The sequence below is a fragment of the Ailuropoda melanoleuca genome, chromosome 6 (assembly GCF_002007445.2).
Source record: "Ailuropoda melanoleuca isolate Jingjing chromosome 6, ASM200744v2, whole genome shotgun sequence".
In the NCBI taxonomy this organism is placed as follows: domain Eukaryota; kingdom Metazoa; phylum Chordata; class Mammalia; order Carnivora; family Ursidae; genus Ailuropoda; species Ailuropoda melanoleuca.
Window position 1 is genome coordinate 110,403,028 of NC_048223.1, and position 20,682 is coordinate 110,423,709.

The 20,682-nt window shown below is 35.9% G+C and overlaps 1 protein-coding gene across 2 annotated transcripts in view; it reads left to right on the plus strand.

The window, feature by feature from the left end:
* The window catches only part of SMC3 (structural maintenance of chromosomes 3), a 39,745-nt gene that overhangs the window by 2,431 nt on the left and 16,632 nt on the right, over window positions 1-20,682 (plus strand). Inside the window, exons 1-13 of one of the 2 annotated variants that reach the window (XM_002913561.4) lie at window positions 69-207; window positions 1,539-1,614; window positions 6,306-6,344; window positions 8,749-8,816; window positions 10,613-10,684; window positions 11,058-11,137; window positions 11,632-11,710; window positions 14,883-15,000; window positions 16,488-16,663; window positions 17,264-17,344; window positions 17,570-17,734; window positions 18,029-18,150; window positions 19,141-19,354. In XM_002913561.4, coding sequence (XP_002913607.1) covers window positions 193-207; window positions 1,539-1,614; window positions 6,306-6,344; window positions 8,749-8,816; window positions 10,613-10,684; window positions 11,058-11,137; window positions 11,632-11,710; window positions 14,883-15,000; window positions 16,488-16,663; window positions 17,264-17,344; window positions 17,570-17,734; window positions 18,029-18,150; window positions 19,141-19,354 — 1,305 coding nt within the window. In that variant the 5' untranslated portion in view covers window positions 69-192. Of the gene's footprint in view, window positions 1-68; window positions 208-1,538; window positions 1,615-6,305; window positions 6,345-8,748; window positions 8,817-10,612; window positions 10,685-11,057; window positions 11,138-11,631; window positions 11,711-14,882; window positions 15,001-16,487; window positions 16,664-17,263; window positions 17,345-17,569; window positions 17,735-18,028; window positions 18,151-19,140; window positions 19,355-20,682 lie in introns of those variants that run through there. The other variant, XM_034663275.1, reaches the window with a different exon arrangement.

Here is a 20,682-nt window from a genome sequence, read left to right on the forward strand (position 1 = left end):
TACGCTCTGTAGGGGCCTCGAGGATGGTTCCGTCTAAGGCGCGGACTCCGCCTCCACGGGCGCCGCCATTTTGTTTGGCTGGACGGGAGCGAGCGACGCCTTGGGGGAGGGGTCTCGTAGGCACCTCACTGGACCCCACGGCCGCGCTGTCGCTTCTCGGGGGGAGTCTTCCCCGGCGAGGGGCACGGAAACATGTACATAAAACAGGTGAGGCCTGTGCGTCCCGCCTACCCCCTCACGGGCCTCTGAGGACCGCTCCTTGAGGCTGGGGTGTCGCGGTGCGACCCGGGGCCCCCCACCTCCCGGCAGGGTGGACCCAGAGCTGAACGCGGGCTGCGGGGGAGGGGAGAGGCCCCGCCCCGCGAGCGCGGGGGCCGCGGAGAATTGGGGCGCCCGTCTGCAGCGCGGGCCTCCTCGCAGGGCGCTCGTCTGAAGGAACAGTGTCTCGGAGAGGTTTGGAGGGAGCGGGCCTTCCCGGGTGGGCAGGGTGCGGGCTAAGGGCCGCGAGCTGGCTGGGGGCCGCGCCGGGGGCGGCAGCGGCGGGGCTGGCAGCTCTGCTGTCCTGCGCGCATAGCCACGCGCGGGCCATTTGCGTGGGGTGTAGGGAGAGGTGGTTCCTCCCGCCCGGAGGCGCCGCTGGGGTCTCAGGTTGGGGTGTCAGCTTAGCCCGGGGTCTTTGTCCCCGAATTACGGGGGAAGTGAAAGGGACCCTCCTCCTTTCAGACTGTGTAGCGCCGCCTCGTTCACTTGTTTACTTCTGTCAAAATGGTCTTCCCGCGCAAGAGTCCACCGCAAAGATGAGCCCCTTCACTCTCGTGGAGAGAAGTTTCTCAATTGCATGTGTTGGACTTGAAGCACCCCTTTCTTGGAACAGCTGCTTATTTTGCCTGGGGTGTGTCCGAAAGAAGCGCCCATTGCTCCTGGAGTAAGGGAAGCTGGGGCCAGCCCGCCTGCTTGACACATTTTTATTAAAGCAGTGTAGTGTTCAGCGTTCCAGCATACCTTATACAATGTACTTGGTTTTGAGAGTTCCTTAACAGGGTACTAATTATAACCCCTAAAAAAAGCACTGCCAGTGGTTACTAATAAACGGACTGTTTTTTAAAGATTTTTTAATCACCACTTTTCTGAANGTTTTCTGAATGAGTTTCTCTTATAAGAAATAGAAAGTTCTCTATCTTGCATTAAATGAGAAACCAGAAAGAGAAGAGCCAAGGAAAAATGTTAGNATTTTTATTAAAGCAGTGTAGTGTTCAGCGTTCCAGCATACCTTATACAATGTACTTGGTTTTGAGAGTTCCTTAACAGGGTACTAATTATAACCCCTAAAAAAAGCACTGCCAGTGGTTACTAATAAACGGACTGTTTTTTAAAGATTTTTTAATCACCACTTTTCTGAATGAGTTTCTAAGAAATAGAAAGTTCTCTATCTTGCATTAAATGAGAAACCAGAAAGAGAAGAGCCAAGGAAAAATGTTAGTTTAGGAGTTACTTTTTTTAGTATGTATTCTCTGAAAGGTATCTTTTTTATTCATTAGGTTATTATCCAGGGTTTTCGGAGTTACAGAGATCAAACAATTGTAGATCCCTTCAGTTCAAAGCATAATGTTATTGGTAAGTGTTCATGGTTTACAAAATCAGATTTATATGTCTAGAGCCATTTAAATTCTGTCTAGGTCTAAGGAAGGAGGAATTGGCTTTGAATATTAGTGAATTTATACATATTTTTTCTATATGAAATAGTATGTCTTTTATCTGTGCTGATGAATTGCTTATTTTATACATTTAAAATTACTCGTTTTTATTTAGGAAGCTTTATGTTTATAGTGAATGACACTAAATTTAGCACTTGAGCTGTTCTGTNCATGTCTTTTATCTGTGCTGAGGAATTGCTTATTTTATACATTTAAAATTAGTTACTCGTTTTTATTTAGGAAGCTTTATGTTTATAGTGAATGACACTAAATTTAGCACTTGAGCTGTTCTGTTCTTGAGAGGTCATTTCCTAATTAAAATGCCCACTGTTGCCTTATTTCAAAGATAACCATTTATTCACAAATTAGATTGTTCTCAGATTTTTTTTTCCCCTATCATACTGTTTAAGGTCACACCATGCAGCTTGGTGGGAAGCACATGAACTTTGGAGCATAACAGGATGGGTTTCAAATCCCAGTTCCGGTACATACTCTTTCAAACTTGACTCCCCAAGGGGCTTTAGTTTTCTCGTTTGTAAAGTGGAGCTAATCATACTCATCTTACAGGGCAGTTGGAAAACTTAGAGAAAGTATATGTGTAAGGATAAAGGGCTAAAATGATTATTGTTCTGCAATGCAGTATTCAGTCTAAAGACTCTTCAGATGATAGTGTCCATTTTTTGCTCATACAGCCCCAAAAGTGTTTTTTGACATTCTGCTGAATTTTTAAAGTCTAGATGAAACAATGTGTTATAAACAGACTTCTATACATTGTCCTCCTTTTGTGGTTTATTGGTATATTAGATTTCTAGGTGTAACCATTAAATATAGAATAGGTGGGTTAAACAACAGTAATTTATTTTGACTGTTTTGGAAACTCAAGTCCAGGATCAGGGTGCCAGCATAGTCACATTCTGGAAGTCACCGTCTTGATCATCATGCCCACATGACCTCTTTGGTTCTCTCCCCCTCTTCCTTATTAGAACACTAATTCTATCATAAAGGCCCCACTCTCACATCCTCACCTGATCCTGATTATCTCCCCAAAGGCCCCATCTCCAAATACCATCACATTTGGGATTAGGACTTCCAGCATATGAAGTGTGGGGAGGTGACACCGTTCAGTCTGTAGCAGTCGGTAAGGTGAGATTCATGCGGAGATCAGTAAAGGGCAAACATCATTTTGTAATAATAAATTTTAAAAATTGAGGGCAAGAATGTCAACTATACTTCAGTTAAAAAAAAAATTGAGGGCAAGAAAAAAAACCTACCATCAGTACATCACTTGTAGCTTGTAGTTGGGAATAAAGAAAACATTTTTCTCCTGCTATACCTAGTGAATAGTTAATTCGTGTGCCATAAAAATAGCTTGGTCCAATATTTTACTTATATTTTGATTACAAATGCCTTCTGATGTTCATCAGTCAGAAAAGTCTTTAGAAATGGAGAAAAATGATAATTACTAGATTTATAAAAGTAAAAATTAAAAGTAGAGGAATATCTTAATTATATCAACAGTGTAATTTTATAAATGAGCTATAAAATGATGACCATTATTACCTGTGATGATTAGATTATGTCTGTAGGATCTATCAAATATTTTTGTTTTATCTGTTATGAGACAGCTGTTTATTACTTTGCGACATTAGGATTAATAGTTATACTTACAAAGGAAATTGTCTAAGTGTTCTTTCATTTGTTTTAACAAACCTAATATGATTTTACTGCTTAAGCATGTTTTAAAAACAGGTATCTTAATAATATAAGAAAGATCCAAAGAAATATAGACTGAGATTGACATTAAAAATATCCTGTGAAAGCATACTACTTTGGTTATTTAATGATTTTGACCTTAAGAAAAAAAAAAGATTGGGAGGCAGGTATCTCTTGTGGTGATGTTTGGTTCTCTTGTTTGAATAGTTGAAGTTTAAATGTACCAAGCATATACCTTTTTAAGGTTACCTTTTCTGTAGCTTTTTAACAAAAGAAATGTATGTTAATTATAGAACGTTATGGAAGAGTGTAAAAGCTAAAAGGAAAAAAAAACTATAAACTGTAATACTTCCCAGAAATAGCCATTCTTAATATTAACATTCTTAATGTACTTGTATTAGACGTGGTTTCCTAGAAAACTAGAGTGCAAGGCCCACTCAGCTACTAATAAGGCTTTAATGGGAAGGTGCAGTCTGAGGGCAAGAGTGAGGGGGAATGCTTGTCATAACTTTATAAAGAAGGCACAACTGGTTTGTGGTCAGATAACTTCCAGACAGACTTTGTGAACCCACCATGTGTGGGAAAGATCAGATGGGAAAGGAATGGAGAGGGTTTTGTCTGCTGGTTCCTGTCTCTGATTGGTCAAAGTTTACCACACAGGGCATTAATTCCCCCATGCTGTTGGGTTGTGTTACTCTGGGGACTCACCCCTCTCCCCACCTCCCCCGGAAGTAGTCAGGGAATTTTAATCTCCTTTGGTTTTTCACAGATCTGACCTGAGTGCATACCCATGGTAGGCTGAAATAACCTACAGTGATGGGATACTGAGCCTCTCCATTGACAGGCAACCAAGACTTGGGTTGGGGCAGGTGAATTTGGGGCACATATAAATTGGATCTACCTTAGGAGCCTTCCAGTCTTTGTGTACATCTACATAAATAAACCTTTTTAAATAAAAATGGGCTTGTAATGTAATCTGGTAATCTATTTTTTCTATTTAAGAATAAGTCTTGAGTAACTTTTTTTATCATTAAATATTCACCGTCCTTAAAATTGCTATATAGTATTTCACTCTGTGGGTAAGAGTAATTCTTAGAAAGAAATTTAAAAGTTTTAAGTTATTTATTCATGAGTAGATTACGGTTTGAACTATATGTAATTCTTTTAATGATAAATTGTCTTTTTAAACTTTTATTTAGAGATAGTTTCAAATTTATAGAAAAGTTGTATAAATAGGAATAATACAAAGACTACTCCTATCTCCTTTACCCTAGTCTACCTGTTAACATTTTCCTAACTTGCTTTCTCATTTACACTCAGTCTCACACTTTCTTTTCTTAGAGTGAATTATGTAGGTCATTGTCCTTTACCTTTGACTTCAATGTATACCTTCTAAGAATAGAGATATTTTCTTACATAAACACAGTGCAGTTATCAACTTCAGTAAATGGACATTAATAAAATAATCTGCTCTTCGTTTTCTAGTTACACTGATTGACCCAAAAACATTCTTTGTAGTATTTTTTTCCTCTTTCAGTACAGGATCTAATTTAGGATCAGGTATTGCATTTAATTGTTGCGTCTTTTTGTCTCCTTCAGTCTGGATCATTTCCACAGCATTTGTCTTTTATAACATTGCTTTTAAAAAATACTACGTAAATGATGTGGTCTTCTGAGGATATTAATTTGGAGCTGAAGACATCATTCTGTCTACTTCTTTTTAAATGATGTTACTTTTGATCACCCAGTCTAGGTAGTTACCTAGTTTTTCTACTGTACGGTGTTTGTTCTCTTGCAACTAATAAATAGTATGAAGATGGGAAACACTTTTGGACCGTGCAAATGTTATGCTCCTTATCAAAGTTTCCCCCTAGATTTAGCATCCATTGATAATTCTTGCTTTTATTCTGATGGTTACAAAATGATGATTTTCCGTTTCCAGCATTCCTTTCACATTTACTGTGTGGTATTCTGTGAGTAAGATTTCTCCTTCCTTAGCTATTTATTTATCATTTTACTGTCAGTTTGGAGTCATGGATTATTCCCCCCAGCACAAATTTATAATTCATCTAATTATTTTGGTGGTCAAATTGTCCTAGATTAAGCCAGTGGAAATCTTTTTCAAGGTGGCCTCTGTGTCATATGTCTTTTTTAAAAAGCGATTCATTACTTTCTAGCATAACAGAAATGATTTTTTTAGGCTTTACTTTGCATTAAAGATGATAACCGTAAGGGCTAATTTGTTTAGAATATCTTGGTCCAGATGAGAGAGATTGGGATAGTTACTCATGACTTTTAACAATGAGAATTTTGCTGAACAACAAAATTCAAATGAATTTGTTAAATCTGAAACATTTGATATTTTTTTATGTATGGAATTATTTCTGAATTCAGGTAGTTAAAAAAAAGTGCCTTATACTTGTCTATACTTTGGTGATTCTAAGGTTATATATGATATGTAGGGCTGATCGAAAGTACTTTAATAAGCAGATAGTTTGAGAATTTAAAATGATTATTTAAGTATTAAAAATTTCAGCAACATGTGAATCTTTATTAAAAAGATTCCATTATATGTAATAGAATTATATGTCCATAGTAATGATTGTAAATTATGAAAACCTGGTGACAGTTGGTTATTCCTATTAATTTTAAACTATTAGAAAAGAGCAAAAGAATCAATGAAATAAATTTAAGAAAAAAACCATTTGATGTCTATACAAAAATTATACTCATTTGGTGATTTAAGCTGTTTTGTTTATTGATTCCTTTGTTTACTCTTGTTTTATATTTAATTTCAAATGTTAAGATATTAAATTAGAATATTTTTCATACCTTCAGTGAAGTTTTAATTTTATTGGTTTCTATGCAAAGTAACGTGTACTTTTTGAAATTTTATAGTGGGCAGAAATGGATCTGGAAAAAGTAACTTTTTTTATGGTAGGTATTATTTTTTTTAAATCTAAATATGTTAGACCTGGGTATCTTCAGGTGATTTATTTTAGAAATTGGTTTTCTGAGGGGCCCCTGGGTGACTCAGTTGGTTAAGCATCTGAATCTTGATCTCAGCTCAGGTCTTAATCTCAGGGTTGTGAGTTCAAGCCCCTCATTGTGCTCCATGCTGGGTGTGAAGCCTTCGTTTTCTGCTTGAAACTCAAGAAATACTGCTTCATACAAGGTTGTAGTTTAGTGTAGAGCGTTTTGAGTATAATGATATCATGATCTGAGTTCTCTATGAGTATAATGATACCATGATCTGAGTTCTCTATACCTAGTGATTAATTAGCTGAGATGCTGGGCAAAATAATCTCTTAAGGTACTCTTTGCACTTTATTTTTTAAATTTTTTATTATTTTTTTTAAAGATTTTATTTATTTGTCACAGAGAAAGAGTGGTGGAGAGAGAGCACAAGCAGAGGGAGTTGCAGGCAAGGGAGAAGCAGGTTCCCTGCTGAGCAAGGAGTCCAATGTGGGACTTGATCCCAGGACCCTGGGATCATGACCTGAGCCAAAGGCAGACACTTAACTGACTGAGCCACCCAGGCGTCCCATCTTTGCACTTTAAAAAGAGGTCTTTGATCTGCCTGCTTTGATGGGCTGTAAGAATCATGAGATAATACAAATGGAAGTGCTTTTTAAACTCGAGTGCAGTATATAAATGTTGCAGATGCATATATATAAAAATGTAAATGCAATAGAATAGTTAATATTGGAAAATGGCTCATCTTTCCGTTTATTTCTTTCTTTATTTTTAAAGTAAGCGTTTCACTCAATGTATGGCTTGAACTCATGACCCCAAGATCAAGAGTCACATGCTCTACTGACTGAGGCAGTCAGGTACCCCTCTGTTTCATCTTCTAAAAAATACTTTCTAAATCATTTTTTTGAAGGATAGAGGGTATAAAATATTACAGACACAACAAAGACTATTGTCAGTTTGAAGATAGTTAAATAGCTTTGAAAATTCTATAGATAAAATGCATTTAAGTTGGGCACCTAGTGGCTTAGTCAGGTGTCCAACTCTTGGTTTCAGCTCGGGCCATGATCTTGGGGTCATGGGATCAAGCCCCCCGTTGGGCTCTGCACTCAGTGCAGAATCTCCTTGAGACTCTCCCTCCCTCTCTCTGCCTTTCCCTACCACTCTCTCGCTGTCTTGCAAATAAATAAACAAATCTTTAAAAAATGCAGTTATGTACAATAATGCCTCTGTTAAATCCTTTGGAGAGAGAAAACATTTTAATGGTTTTGGACTATACAAGAAGTAAGTTAAAATTTTGAACCTCTTAGTTGAGTAGTGCTTGAGGAAAAGCGGGGAGCTTAGTAAGAACAAAGGTTCTATCCCTTCTGTGCTCACAAATCAAAAGCCCTTCAGTGATTGTAATTTGGTGACGGTAAGAGAGTAGAATTGGAGTAAAAGTATTTCATAATCTTCAGGGGATAAAGGCAATTTGAATCTATCCTCCCAAGGTGATTATAAAAGATAAACCATTCCACCTCCACTCTCAGCATACACACTCATACATGCACACTCAACTCTTAGAATGTCGAAGGTCTCTTTGGGTGGACTGGAAAGCTGAGTAGAGTTTCATTTCTAGGGCAGAGTGGTCCAGTTAAGTACTCCATATGGAAGCAGGAATGGCTGCTGCTTATAGCAGATAAGGGCAGTGCAAGCATTGCAGTAGAAGGTGGGCATCTGAAATATGTCCCTGTATTTCCCACTTAGTTCTGTTTCTTTTGACAAAAAGTATCCAGTTAAGGATATTGTCGGAATATATCCTATTTTGTTAATAAATATTTTGATGTATATTATTTGTATCTAGTGGGTAAAAACAAAGTGTTAACCGCTCAGTGTATACTTCAATCAAGAGGTAGACTTTAGTTTGCATGTCTCTTTTTGGTACCTCAGTGTTCTTTGTCTTGTCTTTTTTTTTTTTTTTTTTTTAGGATTTTATTTATTTGACAGACACACAGCGAGAAGGGAACACAGCAGGGGGAATGGGAGAGGGAGAAGCAGGCTTCCCGCTGAGCAGGGAGCCCGATGCCGGGCTCAATCCCAGGACCCTGGGATCATGACCTGGGCCAAAGGCAGACATTTAACCAACTGAGCCACCCAGGCACCCCCTCAGTGTCTTTTTCGTCCCTTAAATGCTTCAGTGGAAACTTCTTAGTATTTTTCTTATTTCCAAGCTAATTAGTCTGAAATGCAGGCAAATCTTCTACATATATGGAATAGATAGTCTACTTTATCTACCTTGTTCATTACCTGGTAGAAGGTAGGGGGAGTTATAAATAAGGCATAAATCTTTTTTTAGACTGTACTAACAGTTATGTTTTTGCATTTTTAGCAATTCAGTTTGTTCTTAGTGATGAGTTCAGTCATCTTCGTCCGGAACAGCGATTGGCTTTGTTGCATGTGAGTGAAATTGCTTTGAGATGTTATTGATATTATGTATTTTTTAAACTACACTGTTGATTCTGGTAAATAAAATCATTCTTTCAAGCTTTCAGATCTCTGCTGTGTAATTTAGCCTACTATATTAATGCATGATAAAGGCCTAATTTTTATATAATGGTAAGAAAATTCTAGGATTTTTCTGTAGATGGGTATGTCTTCCATATAAATTCTTTATTAAGAGTGTGGTTTGGGGGGCGCCTGGGTGGCACAGCGGTTGAGCGTCTGCCTTCGGCTCAGGGCATGATCCCGGCGTTGTGGGATCGAGCCCCATCAGGCTCCTCAGCTGTGGGCCTGCTTCTTCCTCTCCCACTCCCCCTGCTTGTGTTCCCTCTCTTGCTGGCTCTCTCTCTCTCTGTCGAATAAATAAATAAAATCTTTAAAAAAAAAAAAAAAAGTGTGGTCTGGTAATGCTCAGAAGCAGGTTTGCTGAGGAGAACAAAAGAGTTTGAGATTGGTAGTTAGGAACTTTGAGGCTTAGAACCAGAAGTTAATTGGGAGCATATAGAAGCAACCATTGCAAACTAAACGACATACTTAATGTTCTATTTTTGGCCATATTTGTAAGTTAAATGGTAACAGCATTTTCCAGTATGAAAGATAAGTGTATTTATAGTAAAGAAAATTGTTAGCAGTTTTCATTAAATAATTATGAATAACGAACTAAAGAAATTTCAGGATAAAAAAGTATAAAAGGCTATAATAAAATGATAAAATTTCTTTTTGGTTTAAATGTGGCTTATAATTAGTTGGTTTTTTTTTAAGATTTTTTATTTATTTGTTTGACAGAGAGAGAGGCAGCCAGCGAGAGAGGGAACACAAGCAGGGGGAGTGGGAGAGGAAGAAGCAGGCTCCCAGCAGAGGAGCCCGATGTGGGGCTCCATCCCAGAATGCCGGGATCACGCCCTGAGCCAAAGGCAGACGCTTAATGATTGCACCACTCAGGCTTATAATTAGTTTTAAGACCAGAAAGTGAAATTCCTTAATATATCTCAACAGAGTCTCTCACAGTTAGGGAGGTGTTTTGTTCTTTTTGTTTTTTCACCATTATCTTTTATTTTGCCCTCTTAAATTAGAATTTTTAGCCTAGTAATTAGAACTGGTTACCTATAGATGAATTTTTTTTTAGGTTTCTAAGATTGACATTGAAAGAATAACCTCTTTAAGTATCATTCTTTATTGTTTTGAATCCCCACATAGTAACAGTTTCTAAACTCTGGAAATTCTCTGCACTTGGTATAGGAGTAGCTGGGTCATAAATTGGTCTATATGTGATACATGTTAAATGCGTGTCTTTTCATGGTGGATTTAAGATTATGTAGTATATTGCAAATTGTTTAAAAAAGCTGAATTCCAGTAATTATATAATTTGTTAGGGTTCCTTTCCAGCATTGAGTCTATAAGAGAACAGCCTCAAAGTGTAGATACTAGCAAATACGTAGAATTAGGTCAGCATGGGGTCTTCTGTTCTAATAAAGTAGTCTTCAGAACAAAACCTAAATACACCTGACTTTGATATCTCTTGTATAGTTTTCACGTTTTTAGTTAGAATCTAAAGCCATTTGGTTGAGAAGTATTGTTATCTTCATTGTCTTTGCTCTTTTGACAAGAAGGATATATACTACTAGTCTGATAGAAATTTTTCTTGAATTAGGCTTGTTACCATGCACTAAATTTTAAAGGTATTTATAGAAAAAAAAAGATAAATAATGTGAAAATACTACTTAAATGACAAATTTATTTTTTGCATGTTTTAGGAGGGTACTGGTCCTCGTGTCATTTCTGCTTTTGTGGAGATTATTTTTGATAATTCAGACAACCGGTTGCCAGTGAGTAATGGCTTTTTTTTTCCCAGTAATAATGTTGAGAATTTTATTGATGCAGCTGATTTTTTTCCAAGCTTTGAAACATTTACAACTATACTTAAGCTCTTATTATTTAGATTATGCTAAAATAGCTATACAGTTTACATATTAATTTTGTCTTAAAATTAAAATGAACATTTTAGTAAACAGATGGCGGTGTGAAAGCTGTTGTGAAAAAATGTCTTTGTCATAAGAATGATATTCCTAGCATATGTTCAGTGAGCATTGAACTTTGAAAATAATTGTTATGGTTAGGGTTTCTAGAATGACCTTAATAACTAAAAAGTTTCCCACTTTTACTGTGAAATTAATTTTGGGTTTTTACATTTTTTCTTAGATTGATAAAGAAGAAGTTTCACTTAGAAGAGTTATTGGTGCCAAAAAGGATCAGTATTTCCTAGACAAGAAAATGGTCACGTAAGCATTTTCTTTACATTTTAATTTCTTTACAAAAGAGTAGAAGTATTTGACTTACCTCATTCTATGGGTTATATATGTCTCCTGTTCAACAAACCAGTATTTAGAGCATTAACATAAGAATCAGGATTCTTGGGGCACATGGGTGGCTCAGTTGATTGGGCATCTGCCTTTGGCTCAGGTCATGATCCCAGGACCCTGGGATCAAGCCCTGCATTGGGATCTCTGTTCAGCAGGGTCCCTGCTTCTCCCTCCTGCTCTGCCTGCTTGTTCTCTCTCTCTCCACCCCCCACCTGCCTCTCTCTCTCCCTCTCTCTCTCTGTTAAGTAAATAAAAATCTTTGGGGGGGGAAGAATCAGGATTCTTTGAGGCTGATACATAGACGGTTTAATGACTATAGTCCTTCATGCTCCTTAACCCAGGAATCAGCCTTCAGTGTTTTACTTACTGTTGGGTTATTTATCTGAAAACTTTTTTTCAATGTCTATTAACAGGAAAAATGATGTGATGAATCTCCTTGAAAGTGCTGGGTTTTCTCGAAGCAATCCTTATTATATTGTAAAACAAGGAAAGGTAAAAAAATTGTATGTCCTTTTTTTATAGAATTTGTTTTCTGAGTATATTCACTTGAATGATGAACTTGGCTTATTGATTTTAGTGGTTGAGGCAAAAATGGACCTTACTGTCTTTTGTTTTCATTGATTTATTTTGTATTGATGTTAGTATTGCCTTTTATATGGCCATAAAGTACAAAGTAGATCCATTGTGTAGTGGGATAGAATCATTTCAGCAGTTGGTGGATTATGTTTTCTTAGTGGCCTTTATCACTTAATTAGATGTGCTGTACTGGAAGACATTTTTGGTTTGTGAAAGCCACGACAATCATATTTAAGAATAATATAGAGGGTCGCCTGGGTGGCTCAGCTGGCTAAGCGTCCAACTCTTGATGTCAGCTCAGGTCTTGATCTCAGGGTCATGAGTTCAAGCCCTGCACTGGGCTCCACTCTGGGCATGAAGCCTACTTTGAAAAAAAAAAAAAAAGAATACTGTAGAAATTCTATAAAAATAACATTTGAAAAAATTACTTCCCAAAATTAATGCTGTTACTTAATATATCATGGAGCTAAAATGGTTAGAAAACTTACATTACCAGAAATCTACCATAATGCCACATAATATTTTTTCTTATAGAGGTAATATTTTTTTATAGTTTTTACTACATACTTTCTGTTGTTTCTTCATATACTTTTTTTTTTTTAGATTTATTTATTTATTTATTTATTTATTCGACAGAGATAGAGACAGCCAGCGAGAGAGGGAACACAAGCAGNTATAGTTTTTACTACATACTTTCTATTGTTTCTTCATATACTTTTTTTTTTAGATTTATTTATTTATTTATTTATTTATTTATTCGACAGAGATAGAGACAGCCAGCGAGAGAGGGAACACAAGCAGGGGGAGTGGGAGTGGAAGAAGCAGGATCATAGCGGAGGAGCCAGATGTGGGGCTTGATCCCATAACGCCCGGGATCACACCCTGAGCACCACCCAGGTGCCCCTCTTCATATACTTTGAACTAAGATAATTTCTTTTTTTAGAACATATCCTGCAATGTTCTTATGGTCGTAGTGTTTTTTTGGACTAGGGGAAAGTTCTTTTTAAATGTCCACTTCATATTGGAGGATTTTTAGATATGTGTTGGAAAGTTGGCATTAAGGAGAAGTGATTAGGAAGAGTATGGTGTTTCACATTTGAGAAATGCAGAACAAGTTTTTGAAAAGACCAGCTTTATAAGCAAGGAATTTCTTTAAAAAGAGGCTGATTATGAAAGACCATTTATTATCTGAGTCTTCCCTGTGCACATACCACATAGGCCCCTATACTTCATTTTCAGGTTTTGCTTATATGTCATTTCATATAAGCTATGCATGAGTTACCTCATCTAAAAAGAGCGTTGCCTTTACCCCAGCCCTACATGTTTTCTCTATTCTGGTTGTTTTTTTTTTCATAATATTGGTATACTTATTTCCTATCATCATCCACTAGAATGTAAGTTCCATGAGAGAAAGACCTTTTTTGTTTTGTTCATTGCTCTTTTCCCAGTGCCCAAGAGAGTGGCATATATGTTGTAAATGTTTATTAAATATTTCTCAAGTGAATAAGTTGAGTGACCATGCATAATTGGGGTAATCAGGGATAAGGATCTGAAGAGGGGTGGCTCCTCAGGTGGTTGAGTGGCCGACTCTTAATTTCATCTTGGGTCATGATCTCTGGGTCCTGGGATTGGGCCCTGTGTCAGGCTCCGTGTTCACTGGGAAGTCTGCTTGGGGGTTCTCTCTCTCCCTCTTCCCTGGCCCTCCCCTTGCTTGAGCACACTCGTGCACACTCTCTCTCTCTCTCAAATAAATGAATAAATCTTTTTTTTTTTTTGAAAAGGATCTGAAGGGGGTCTCTTTGATGTATATACTTTTGATAGACCATACTTTATTAGTTCAGAGCTGATTCTCTTTTTATGGAAAAGTGTTAGAGTAACTCACTTCACTTTTTTAATGCAGTGAGAGCATTTTTTGCCTTTAGTAATTAGTTTTTATGAATTATTATTTTTATGAATCTGGTAAACTCATGTTTGTTGATTAAAGTTGCATGACAGTTTGTACCACTTTCTGTGGTTTTTTTGCCATATCTATATATTTTTTCAAGATTTTATTTATTTATTTTAGAGAGTGTGTGCGTGGGTGAGCAGTAAAGGGGCAGAGGGGGAGAGAGAGAGAGAGAGAATCTCAAGCAGACTCTGTGCCAAGCGTGGAGCCCGACATGGGGCTCAGTCTCACAATCCTGAGAAACACAACCTGAGCCAAAACCAAGAGTTGGACACTCAGCTGACTAAGCTGACTTAATATATGCCCTGCCATATATTTTTAAATAAGATTTTAAAGATGCTTTTGCTTATTTTATTTAATGGTCACTACCCCTGTTAGACAGTTATTTTTGTCGATATTTAAAGCATACCATTTTTGGGGTACCAGGCTGGCTCAGTCAGTAGAGCATGTGACTCTTGGGGTTGTGAGTTTAAGCCCATGTTGGGTGTAGAGTTTTCTTAAAAAATAATAGTCATACCATTATATATATATGTGTGTATATATACATATATATATATAAATTTTTTTTAAGATTTTATTTTAGAGTACATACAAGTGGGGGCAGGGGCAGAGGAAGAGAGAGAGAATCTCAAGCAGATTCCACACTGAGCGTGGAGACCAACACAGGGCTTTGATCTTACAACCCTGAGATCATGACCTGAGCTAAAACCAAGGGTTGGATGCTCAACCAACTGAGCCACCTAAGTACCCCTGTTATATTTCTGAAAGTATCATTATAGCTTTTTAAAAATACAGAGTGATAGTTTCCCCCTTGTAAAAAATACTTTGTTCTTTCAAAGTGGAGTTCATCTTTTATACCTTATCGTGTTGAGTGAGAAAAATAATGGTGATGGGATATTCTTCCTTCATTTGTAATTTAGAGTTTTATTCATAAATTAGATTTATGAATGTATCAATTATGTTTGGATTTTCATTTGATAAATTTCATTTAAATAAAGGACACATGGGTGTGTAGGTATATGCACTGCACAAATTACCTTCTTGAAGTGATATTCAAACCTTAGCATACGAATACTTTTTCAAGGTAGAGTTCTTAAAGAGCAGTCTGTAGTTATGTAATAATTATTTTTCTAAAATTTGTAGATCAACCAGATGGCCACAGCACCAGATTCTCAGAGACTAAAGCTGTTAAGAGAAGTAGCTGGTACTAGAGTATACGATGAACGAAAAGAAGAAAGCATATCTTTAATGAAAGAAACAGGTAAAGAAATGTGATTCTGCCTTATTTTATGAATTACTTTTTCATTGTGTTATAGTTGAAAGGGCTTCTATTTTCTATACTGTTTGAAAATTTGCCTATGTACTGAAGAGAAAGAAAATTAGTTTGTGACATTTTAAGTTTTGAGATTTCAAATAATTTCTTTAAAAGAATTGCGGTTCGATAATAATGCCTTTGTAGTTCAACTATTTTGTGCCTCCACTGTCGTTAATGAAGGTAACAGATTTGGAGGCAATCCTCAAAAAAAATTGCTGGGAGTATCAGGTGGCATTAGGTTTTAAGTTGTTTAGGAGCAAGTAAATGGAAAACTTCGAATCTTCCTTAGTACATCTATTATGGAAACCCTACTTTGCTTTTCAAGTGCTGTGTTCTGTCATCTCTTAGAATCAGACATTCTTGAGTTCAAAATCTGACTGATAATTAACTGACACTGTGACTTTTGTAAAATTCTTTTTCATAGTTTATGGTGGTGAGTAGAGGAGCAGAGTAGCACCACAATTGGAATATAGTGGGTGTTCAATATATGGCAATTATAGATAATGCTATTATGATAAAAGTTGAAAGTCAGTGACACCAATGATATTAGTAGGGTTGTTTTTTTTTTTATATTGTGGGAAGACATAATTGCCTTTAAAGGAAGTTTAAACTGAGGCCCTTAGCACATGTCATATTATAAGAACTAGTGAACACTGGTTCAAAAAGATACGTGCACCTGTATGTTCATTACAGCATTACTTAACAGTAGCCAAGAGGTAGAAGCAACCTAAGTGTCCATCAGTAGATGAATGGATAAAGATTATGTGGTGTATGTATACGATGGAATATTACTCATCCACTTTTTAAAAAATGAGACCCTGCCATTTGTGACAACATGGATGAACCTAGAGGATATTATACTGATGAAATAAGACAGAGAAAGGCAAATACATCATTTCACTAATATTTGGAATCTAAAAAAACCTAGCAAACAAAACAGATTCATAAAAACAGAGAACAAACTGGTAGTTGCCAGGGTGGTGGTGCAGGGGGAAGATGGGTGAAATAGGTAAAAGGGATTAAAAGGAAAAACTTTCAGTTACAAAGTAAGTCACAGAGATGAAAAGTACAGGAGAGAATATAGTCCATGATAGTCTGATAACATTGTGTGGTGACAGATGGTAACTACATTTAGCACAGTGAGCATTGTGTAATGTAACGAATTACGGAATCACTGTATTGTGTACCTGAAACTGATATAACATTGTATATCAACTAAAATAATAAAAAGTGTCACCATGTGTAAATTTGTTCTCTGGTGCTTTTCATAACAAAGCATTTTGTCATTTTAGTATCTTAGATTTGGTTACCACATACTATCCTATAATGCTGTAGTTCTTAAGATTAATTTTAACTCATGTTATAGTTGAGAATAGATACTGTTTACATAAAAATTTTATTCAACTTCTTCACCCCTCTCATTTCTTTTTAAGAGGGCAAACGGGAAAAAATCAATGAATTATTAAAATATATTGAAGAGAGATTACATACCTTAGAGGAAGAAAAGGAAGAACTAGCTCAGTATCAAAAGTGGGATAAAATGAGAAGAGCCCTGGAATATACCATTTACAACCAGGAACTTAATGAGACTCGTGCTAAACTTGATGAGGTAAAAGAATTTTGTTACTTAAATTCAGAGTGATTTTATTTTAATGAATATGTTAAGCTCATTCTATATTTATACTTCTCATTGATTTTTAAATAGAAACTTAAAATTTTAAACCTCTTAATGAAATCGTTGGTCAGTAAATTTGTTCTTTCAGTTTATTCCAAGGAAAATGCCTAGACCTGTATGGTCCTTGTTGTAGTTTTATCTGAAATGTAATCAGGTGGTGGTGCAAGGCAAACCAAAATGAGGGAAGCCACCTTTAAAAGCTTCGTGAAGGGGGTCTCTGGAAAGCCCCACATTGAGGGTGGAGTTTATGTATTTAAAAAAAAAAAAAAAAGCGTCATGAATTTTTTTCTTGGCTTTTTAAAATGTATTTTGTAATTAGTATTGCTGACTTTTTGTCCAAAAATTTGTTTTCAGTAATACTTAACTGAAGGAGCTTTCTACTTAAAACCACTAAAAATTAAAAAAAAAACAAAAAACAAAAAAACCTCTTCAAGTGAATGATTTTTTAGCAGATATTTTACAATTTTACTACAGTTATGAAATGTTAAATAAATACAAAATGAGTTAGAAATTACAGCTTTTTGTTCCCCCCAGCTTTCTGCTAAGCGAGAGACTAGTGGAGAAAAATCCAGACAGTTAAGAGATGCCCAGCAGGATGCAAGAGATAAGATGGAGGTAAGATTATAAACTAGGCTTAGATATTTTTTGACCACAGTAAATCCTTTTGTACCAGAATTACGGAATTGTAACTTCACCTGCGTGTCATTGGGGTTAAGTATTGGAAAGACGGAATAGTACTGAAAGTGTAAATGAAGGAAAAAGGGACAGAGCTAATGGTGTAAAAACTGCTGTTACACTTCTAATTTTCTGACTCATTTCTGTTTCATACTTTTTGACTAGGATATTGAGCGCCAAGTAAGAGAACTGAAAACAAAAATTTCAGCTATGAAAGAAGAAAAGGAGCAGCTCAGCGCTGAAAGACAAGAGCAGATTAAGCAGAGGACTAAATTGGAGCTTAAAGCCAAGGATTTACAAGATGAATTGGCAGGCAATAGTGAACAAAGGGTAAGTTAAAATGCTAAAAATGAAAGATGTGAATGTTCAGCTGAGTAGGAAGGAATTGCAGAAGACCATCCTTTCTGATGGGGGTGCATGCTTTAATTTTTGTAAAAGATCTGGCACATTAAAATAATCTCTACTCAAGTAGCAACTCATGCTGTCTCCTTGTTTCTTTTATTTAAAAATTAGTTTTATGTTGCAGGATGAGTTTTCCCATGAATTTTTTTCATGAGAAAATATGCTAAACTTAAAGCAGAAATTTTTCAGATTGCATTTTTACTTACCCTGCTTTATTTACAGAAACGCTTATTAAAAGAGAGGCAGAAGCTGCTTGAAAAAATAGAAGAAAAGCAGAAAGAACTGGCAGAAACAGAACCTAAATTCAACAGCGTGAAAGAAAAAGAAGAGCGAGGAATTGCTAGGTCTGCGATTTCTTTCACCAACACTTCTACCTTTCTATATAGCTCCTCTGTGAAAGCTAAATAGTTAGAAGTTAAGAAGACACAGTAAGGGCAAAAGTTAAATCCAATTTCAAAGTAAAGCTACTGTGGGCCAAGTGTTATTGTATACATATCACGTAAATTTTTTTCACTCAGAAGCCCTAAGAGATTCACATTATCCTCACTGTAAGTTCAACAGATTTGAGGCTCTGGGAGGTTAAATAACTTGCCTAAGATAAATAACTTGCCTAGATGTCATTGGGCTTTTTAAAACATGGATGGTGGTTTTTTGGGGATTTTTTTGTTTTTGTTTTTTACCCATATGACATCTTACTCTGTTTCATCCTATTTCCTTTTTTCATTGCTCTTTTAGCATCTAGACATTTTACTATCTATCTGTAGATTGAACATACCAACTTTGCTGATTTCATGGTTTAGTGCATTATTATGTTTTTATGCCACCAGTATTTGATTTAGTGATTTCCTTTACTCCTTTTTTCTGATTTTTTTTTCTTATTGTTTGATAGGGTTGTCTGTAATCTGTATTTGTTCTAGTATGCTATATATTGTAAATATTTTCTTTGTCTTTCTCTTGCCTTTTAACCTTGATAGTGTCTTTTATTGTGAAGAATTGGAAATGTTTATATAGTTACATATAGTTTGAAAATTCTTGAGATATAGGATATTAGAACTGTCTCTAGCTTTACTAACCCAGACCTGGAGTAAAGACATTGTCTGCCTGAAATCCTTAGGATATGGGCTGTTTCACGTGACTTTAACTGATTTTTCAAAATGAAATTTACATAGTACTAGTCCAGGGAGCTCTATTAGATACCAGTTGCTTTTTATATTTTTTTTAATGGAATTTTGAAAATGTCTATTGTCTGTGTGCTCTTGACATATCAATTGCAGTTAAACTTGCTTATTTTCTTGTCTCCTTTTTAATCCATTCTTTTCTCCTGTTTTGTATAGATTGGCCCAAGCTACCCAGGAAAGAACAGATCTTTATGCAAAGCAGGGCCGAGGAAGCCAGTTTACATCAAAAGAAGAAAGGGATAAGTGGATTAAAAAAGAACTCAAGTCTTTAGATCAGGCTATTAATGACAAGAAAAGACAGATTGCTGCTATCCATAAGGATTTGGAGGACACTGAGGCAAATAAGGAGAAAAACCTAGAGCAGTATAATGTAAGAACTTCTATAGCTGCTTTGTGAAAATCTTTTGGAAGACATGTACATTTTACCTACTTATTTTTTATTTTTGAGCAGTTAAATTGCTACTCTTAAAATATACAAAACAGGTACTTATTTAGAAAAGACCAGCACAATTTAATATTTATATTCATAGTATTTGTACATATACATTAATATTTATCTGGTAGTTTTCCTCTTCAAGGAAGATTTTTTCCATATCTGAGTGTTTGTGTCAGATTGAGTATGTTTTAAAATATATTTTTATGAATTGATAGAATGTTCCTGAACTACCCTTAATTTTAACATGATAAACAAGTCTAAAATATAACTTTAGAGTAAGTAATTTAAATTTTTTTCCATTTTTATAGTCTTTCACAATTCTCCATTGATTTAATAACTTACTCCAAAATATATTTTTTATTGGTTAAGGCAGTGGTGATTTTATAAGATTTTCTAAATGAATAAAACATTATCTACTATGCATGCTTAGTAGCATTTTCCTAAGAATTGAAATAGAAGGTAAAATCATTTCCAGAATAAGAAAGATCTCACGTTATTTAAAATGAGAAGGGGGGGAAAATGCTTTGTTAAGTGTTATGTGTGGCTCTATATACGTGATTAGAGGATGATAGAAGTGATGAGAAGGGAGTGTGTAGGACAAGTGTAGGGTGAGAAAGTTATATATGTACCTACACAGAGGAGCCCTCTTACCTCATGAGATCTGCAGCAGTTGGTTATTGGTTTATATCAAAAAAGTTACGAAATGCATAAAATCTTCATATATGTATGTGTATATATTTAAATTTTATATGTGATATTTGTATTACTTATAGATATGTAAACATACATATATTTATATATATCCTAAGTATTTTGCTTAAAAAGATAAATGTATGCTTATGTACTAGTCTTTTTTTAAGACCCTTTTTTTAGAGCAGTTTTGGGTTCACACCAAAATTGGGAGGAAGATAAGGTACAGAGGTTTCCCATATACCTCCTCCCCCCACAAACGCATAGCCTCCCCCATTATCAACACCTCCTACCAGAGTACATACGAGTCTTTTCATGTAGAGCCCAAGATGTTTGAGTATGAGTAGCAGTTGGGAGTTCTCAGGAGACTTTTAGTTATGAGCCACACATGTAAATATAGTTCTCCTTAAAGCTGGATGAGAACAGAATTCAGGATTCAGTCTAGGATCATGTGTTGCATTTAGTTGTCATATTTCTGTTGTCTTTCATAATCTGGATCAGTTTCCTAGTCTTTAACTTCGTAATTTAGCATTTTGAATTACTATATTTTGTTATAAAGTACATGTTACATA